This window comes from Monopterus albus, unplaced genomic scaffold, assembly GCF_001952655.1.
Source record: "Monopterus albus unplaced genomic scaffold, M_albus_1.0 scaffold92.1, whole genome shotgun sequence".
Classification (NCBI taxonomy): Eukaryota; Metazoa; Chordata; class Actinopteri; order Synbranchiformes; family Synbranchidae; genus Monopterus; species Monopterus albus.
Window position 1 is genome coordinate 1194913 of NW_018127972.1, and position 6777 is coordinate 1201689.

The 6777-nt window shown below is 41.8% G+C and overlaps 1 protein-coding gene and 2 non-coding genes across 3 annotated transcripts in view; 1 reads left to right on the top strand and 2 right to left on the bottom strand.

Moving 5' to 3' along the window:
• Positions 1-3053, bottom strand: part of trpm4a (transient receptor potential cation channel, subfamily M, member 4a) — a 47280-nt gene extending 44227 nt beyond the window's left edge. Inside the window, exon 1 of the mRNA XM_020608166.1 lies at positions 2982-3053. Coding sequence (XP_020463822.1) covers positions 2982-3050 — 69 coding nt within the window. The 5' untranslated portion in view covers positions 3051-3053. The remainder of the gene's footprint in view (positions 1-2981) is intronic.
• A 2843-nt stretch (positions 3054-5896) lies between these two features.
• trnas-gcu (transfer RNA serine (anticodon GCU)) lies at positions 5897-5978 on the bottom strand. Its single transcript has one exon. It is a non-coding gene; the product is annotated as a tRNA-Ser (tRNA).
• A 609-nt stretch (positions 5979-6587) lies between these two features.
• trnaa-agc (transfer RNA alanine (anticodon AGC)) lies at positions 6588-6660 on the top strand. Its single transcript has one exon. It is a non-coding gene; the product is annotated as a tRNA-Ala (tRNA).
• Positions 6661-6777: the final 117 nt, after the last annotated feature.

The following is a 6777-nucleotide window of genomic DNA, read 5'->3' on the forward strand; positions in this document are numbered from 1 at the left end:
CAGACACAGTCTCTATGGGGTACTGGGAGTTTTGGGTGGGTAGCAGCTACAAAGAGACAGCAGAGAGACGTGTAAGGCTGCGACTCCGCATCCTGGTCTCAACTCTGGGTTGTCATAATTTAGGTTGTAAAATAAACTCATCCATATTTCTAAATATGAGAGCTGCCCCATCCAAAGTGGGAGGATGCTGTCTCTGCTAATCAGACCAGGTTTTCCCCAAAATGTTTCCCAGTTGTCTATGAAGCCCACATCATTTTCTGGTCACCACCCAAATAGCCAGCACTTGAATGGTCAGATTGGGAGGGGATTCAGAGAATCTTGTAATATTATGGCTTCTCATAAAATTACAACTTTAACTTCATGAATTTGTTTTTTTTTTCAAAATCACTGATTTTAATTATTTCAGTGTGCATGCTCCGTTGTAGTCAACCCCACAGATAAACTGTATCTGGTTATATGTGATACCATGTTGTTAGCTGTCCAGTGCCATCTCTATACTATTTTTTGTTGTGGTGATAAGGTGTGTTGACAGCATTTTCCTGTTCTTCTGGACGGCAATAAATGTTTTTCTATGTATTCATTTCAGTGACTTATGAATGAAAGTAAATCTAGAATCATAACCTAGCGAAGGCAGGTTTTGTCTGTTACCATTTCAGTTCAAAGAGTAAGTGGGTGTGTGAGCACCGGACTTATGTGTACAAAGGTCAGGGTCACACCCACAAATGTGATATGTGTGCTTCATGCTTCTGACTTCACAGCAATATGTTTGCTCTTTTGTTTTGCAATTTTATCAGTAGCGTATAAGCATGATGTATTTCAGATGTATTAGTCAAATGTAAATAAAAATCTCACCAAACCAGCTACTTCCATACTTGGGATTGGAGGACTTGCCATGACTTGACTTGGTCTGCACCCACACCCAGTCTTACCACATAACCTGTCTACTATACTCAGACTCTTCTATGACAAATGACATATATGGCATATGACAAATAAACACTTCTAAACATCCACTACCGATCAAAAGTTTGATGTTGCCTCTATTTTTCCAGTTGTTTTTAGTGTAATTCAACAGCCAAACACACTTGTGATATTGTTTCTACAAATATTGTTGGGACAGACAGCACTGTTGCAGGCATTCCTAAAGATGTGTTGCTTTGCTTTCACTCTTCATCACCGTCTTGTTCTTTTCTTCTACAAACCCTGGGGGTGTTTGTTGGCTCTTTATCCTGCTATGGGACGAAACCTCTGTTTATGACCTTTTTCCAAAAATATGCTTCAGAGGGTGCAACACAGTCTTTTTCAATACTGCCTTTGTACAGACAAAATGAGCTCCTGTAAGTAATTTTTGAGATTTAATCTACCTCTGCTACTACAGAAAAGAAGGAAGTTAATCTATTACCTGATCCATGAACGAGGCCTTGCCTTATATGAAATGCACACACATTTTTAGTTTTTGATAACTTTTTTGTTTGGTTGTTTACTTCTTAGCTGTGTACTGTTTAAGGTTACTCACTGGACTTTCCAGTAGAAAATGGAGGTGACGCCAAACGTATAGGGATGCAAGCCATGCCAGAAGCAGCAACTGATGGGTAGTGAATGACATGACGCTCCGTGATACAGCCATGTTGTTGTGATGATTACACACCCAATAAACCTTTACTGCTTGTTATTTTTAGTTATTTTAATCTATTGGGCTACTTTTCTTTCTGAGCCATTTCTATTCTGGAACTTTCTAATTCAGTCAGTCAAAAACATGACTTGCTTCAGTCAGTCTGGCCTACGCTGATTCTGTACTGACAGGGTGAAGCATTTCACACTCACAAGTCTCATCAGACACAACAGAATCTGTACATCTCCCTTCCATAATCCTAAATCCAATCTTCTCTCATTGGACTTTGTCTGCACCCAGCTGAGAAAATATATAGGCCTACCACTGTGTTCACACATCCACCACTGATCAGCAACCAGTGTTCTACCGCTAGTATGGTTCACCCACATACCTGGGGCCAGACGCAGCCCACTACGTGGATTCACGTGTGTAGGCGCCAAGGTACAATTACGCACAGCCATTTTTAACGTCAGATTCCTAAAGCCGCACGTGCGTCTGCTTTAAGCGCGACTGTTACGCACGGTTGTAATATTTACCATCACTTTACCAGAAGCATCTGTAAACCAAGCATAATTTCAACTTTCTTTATCCCTGCTTGGGAATAAAATGTTATAGCTGGTTATCCACCTCAAAGGTTAGCCACACATACACACACACACACACACACACAGAGAGAGAGAGAGAAGGGGAGAGCATAGGGCAGAAAGAAAGACTGTTGATTACCACGCAAAAAATAAATAAATAAATAAAACATTCAAAGACAGAATTCGCTTCAGTTCTATATGCGGAATTGGTTATGAATATAATAATAAATGACTGTAAATCCAACATATCACTAACAATAGTCTACAAAGTATACACAAGTTAATGAAAGACATGACGGGGAAAAGCGTGTCAGGAATTTCAAGGTGTCCAACAGATAAAGGACTCAGTTCTACAAACAGGTAGAGCAGAGCGACATCTTGAAGGCGGCGATCAGAATTCAGCTGTGACGAACTCAAGAAAATGTTGAGGATCTTTCGGTTTGATTAGACAGTTAAACTACTTATTATTAAGCTTATAAATGCGCTTTTGTTCAAAACTTTACAGATTGCTTCGTACATTTCAAAAACCAAACATAATCGCCTCTAAACAGTGTTTTGCTTACTACAAAATTACGTCTTTCCACATATTTTTATTCTCTTCATAATTATTTCACCCATAGGCTAGATATCGCTAGAAAACTGTGGTCTGAAGTGTCCGGAGGCAGCTTCTTTCTTTCTTTTATAAATACCAGTTTATGTGCGGGAGATGGCGTGTGCATGGTTTTTGTGCATACGCGTCATTTATTCATCTGGACGTCCACAGACTTGTCATAGTGCGCACATACCTGATCTTTATCTTTCCTCCTTCCAGCTTTTCCACCTCCACCGTCCCTCGCTCGCTCCCACTCCCTCATATTGCGCCGTGTCGGTATGGTGTGGTCCTGGAGCTCAGGGGTCACCTGTAGGCTACATCCCGAAGCTCCGCCCACAGCCGCCACCACGCTCAGCCTACACACTGCATGTCACAGCCCACAATACTAATTACACAAATTCTCCTTCCTTTACCAGTTCTCTGCTACTCGTCTAACTTATGTTTTTGTTCCTGGCTCTGGATTTTCTTTTCACTTCACCTCAGGCTCTCTTCTCTTGCTCTGGACTGTTTCTGCGCACATTAACCGTCTCGTTCTTATATGGTTTGTTTGCTCTCTTGATGTCTTTGTACCATTGATTCTTCCTTATGTAAGATTTGAGTCTTATAGACCCTAGTTACTTTATCAGCTTTAGTTACTTCTCATACCTGTAGTTCCTTTTAGTTACATTTCATAACTTTATCTTACTTGTTTATGCATATTACAGCTGTATTGATGATTGTCCAGAACTACTGAGCTTTGGTTATTTTAATGCATTTGTTTCCCTTGCTTATATATCCTACAGCTGTAATGAAGCAGAATCTGCTTACTTTGAATGCTGTAACTTCTGTGTAGAGACTAGAAAACCTATAAAACTCATACCGTTGTCTCACATCTAACAACTCGCATACCTTCTCCAGCTGCCTTTGATGTCTGCATCAACCCACTTAGCATTATCCAAGTTCTGCTTTATCTTGGGATGTCCTGCAGAGACCGGGGGCCCACAACCTGAGATGACCACCTGGCCAGTTTAACATACAAATTAGCATCACACACACACACACACACACACACCTGGTGTAGATCACATTCCAGCAAGGAGGTGTGAGCTCCTGCTCACCAAATGACCAATAGGATTACAATGCATGAATTGTTGTACCTTTGTTTAGTGCAGAGCAGCCCAAGAAGATAAAATGCATTGTAAAACATGATTCGAGATTCAGAAGTTGGTTTTCCTGTGGGAGCTCTGGCTCTCTGAATCCAGCGCTGTAAGACTTGCTTGTAATCAGACTTTCAGTAAACTTTCTGTTGTTTTTAAACAGTCCTCTCCTGTTGTCACTTCTCGTGCTTCCAACAAAAGAATTGGGTTAATTTCTAACAAAAAGAGAATCATCGTTTGTTCATTAAAATCTAATACTTAGATGGTTGGTTTCTGGTTTTGCTATTTCTCTCACCACTCTGGGTCATTGTTGAAACATTTATTTTTCACTAGCCTTTTCTTGTATTACTGTTTACACTGTTTTAAGTATCTTTTGCGAGTCGTCAGTGTGACGATTCGCTGTGGCTACCCCTAAAAAAGGGAAAAGCCGAAAGGGACTTTTTTTTTTATCTAGCCACGATCACAGGTAAAATTAACATCACATGTCCAGATCTCTCTCACCACCAACCCGCGCGCAGGCAGCTTGGAAAGATGAAAGACCCTGGACCAAGAAACCTAGATAATTTTAATCATTCTGGGCTAACCCCATACTACGCAGGCACGTCAAACCGTGACGTCACCTGATATGCCAGCTTGCAGCTGACCATAACGATAGTCAAAACATGAGGAAAAGTCAAGGTGTGTGGCTGTTGATTTGTGGTGTGTATCTAGAACAATTTGACATGACATTTCACATTAAGACAAATATTAAGATTAGCATTACAGTTAATACTAACAACTCTCCTTGCCTGCAGCCTTGGCCTAGATGCAGTCTGCAAGCACATGAAATTAAACTGAGCATTTAACAGCCTGAGCTAGACATTCCGTCTCCACTAAACATTTCTAAACATCAAATCTCTGAATATCTATCTAACTAAGAAATAACCTAACACCAGTGACTTCCGTGCCGGTCCCAAGCCCGGATAAATAGAGAGGATTGCGTCAGGAAGGGCAGCCGGTGTAAAAACATGCCAAATTTAAACATTCGAATCATCAGTGTGAATTCCATACCGGATCGGTCGAGGCCCAGGTTAACAACGACCGCCACCAGTGCTGTTGACCTACAGGGTGCTGGCGGAAATTGGACTACTGTTGGTCAAAGAAGGAGAGGAGATTGAAGTCGTAGACAGAGAGAGAAAAGGAAAGGCAGGAGTATAGGTCTGAGAATAGGGACTCTTAATGTTGGCACAATGACAGAGAAAGGTAGAGAGCTGGCAGACATGATGGAGAGAAGGAAGGTAGATATACTGTGTGTGCAGGAGACCGGCTGGACTATGTATTCTTCCGGGAGTATCTCGCCATAAGAAGAATACTTTGAGACAGAACTCAGAAAGATGACTCAGAGTTTGTTCATATTTTGTCGCAGCACTTGTGATTGAAGTCGTAGACAGAGAGAGAAAAGGAAAGGCAGGAGTATAGGTCTGAGAATAGGGACTCTTAATGTTGGCACAATGACAGAGAAAGGTAGAGAGCTGGCAGACATGATGGAGAGAAGGAAGGTAGATATACTGTGTGTGCAGGAGACCGGCTGGACTATGTATTCTTCCGGGAGTATCTCGCCATAAGAAGAATACTTTGAGACAGAACTCAGAAAGATGACTCAGAGTTTGTTCATATTTTGTCGCAGCACTTGTGAAAAGCTGCCCATGGCAGAGATGGTTCAAATGTCATATAATTACAATATGTGCAGAGTTTCCTGCACTGTTTTGTGTACATGCAGATTGGATTGCTATCATTGGTGCACTCACTATATTAGCCTGCCATGACTATGTTTGCCCAGTAGTGTTGACCTTTAAACCCTCTTACCAGAGAAAACACAATAAGAAGGTAGAAAAGGGCCTGCATTAGACTTAGGCCAAACCGCAGGACATTTTATTTTGCTCACAGAACAGTATTTGCTGAGTCACTGACAGCACAAAGAAATAGATTTAAACGACGAGGATGGGATTCGAACCCACGCGTGCAGAGCACAATGGATTAGCAGTCCATCGCCTTGACCACTCGGCCACCTCATCCCATATCATTGGTGCACTCACTATATTAGCCTGCCATGACTATGTTTGCCCAGTAGTGTTGACCTTTAAACCCTCTTACCAGAGAAAACACAATAAGAAGGTAGAAAAGGGCCTGCATTAGACTTAGGCCAAACCGCAGGACCTTCCATTTATTTTTCTCACAGGACAGTATTTGCTGAGTCACTGTGACTCAGGGTGCTTTTGGACACGTGAAGATTGCTTTTCTGTGAATAACTCCCCCTCGCAGAGATGGTACAGATGTCATGTAACTACAACATGTAAAAAGTGTTCCATTCTGTTTTGTGTACATGTAGGTTTGATTCCCTTCACTGTTGCACTCGCTATTTTAGTCACCCATGACTATGTTAGACCACTAGTGGTGACCTTTAGACCCTATTGCCTCAGTAAACCCATTAAGAAGGCAAAATACATTCCATCCATAGGACCTTTCTCTTTTTTTTCTCTTACATTTCAGTATTTACTGAGTCACTGAGCTTCCCCACACCACAGTGCAATAGAGGTTTAACGACAAGGATGGGATTCGAACCCACATGTGCAGACCACAATAGATTAGCAGTGCATCAGCTTGACCAGTGGGAAGCTTGGCAAGGGGAATTAGCTCAAATGGTAGAGCGCTCGCTTAGCATGTGAGAGGTAGCGGGATCGATACCCGCATTCTCCAGAGCAACTCGGTTGTTAGGATGCATCTCAACATATGAAGAGTGCTTTGAGACGGAAAGTTGGCTCAGAGTTTGTTCATCTTTTGTCGCAACACTTGTGAAAAGCTGCCCATGGCAGA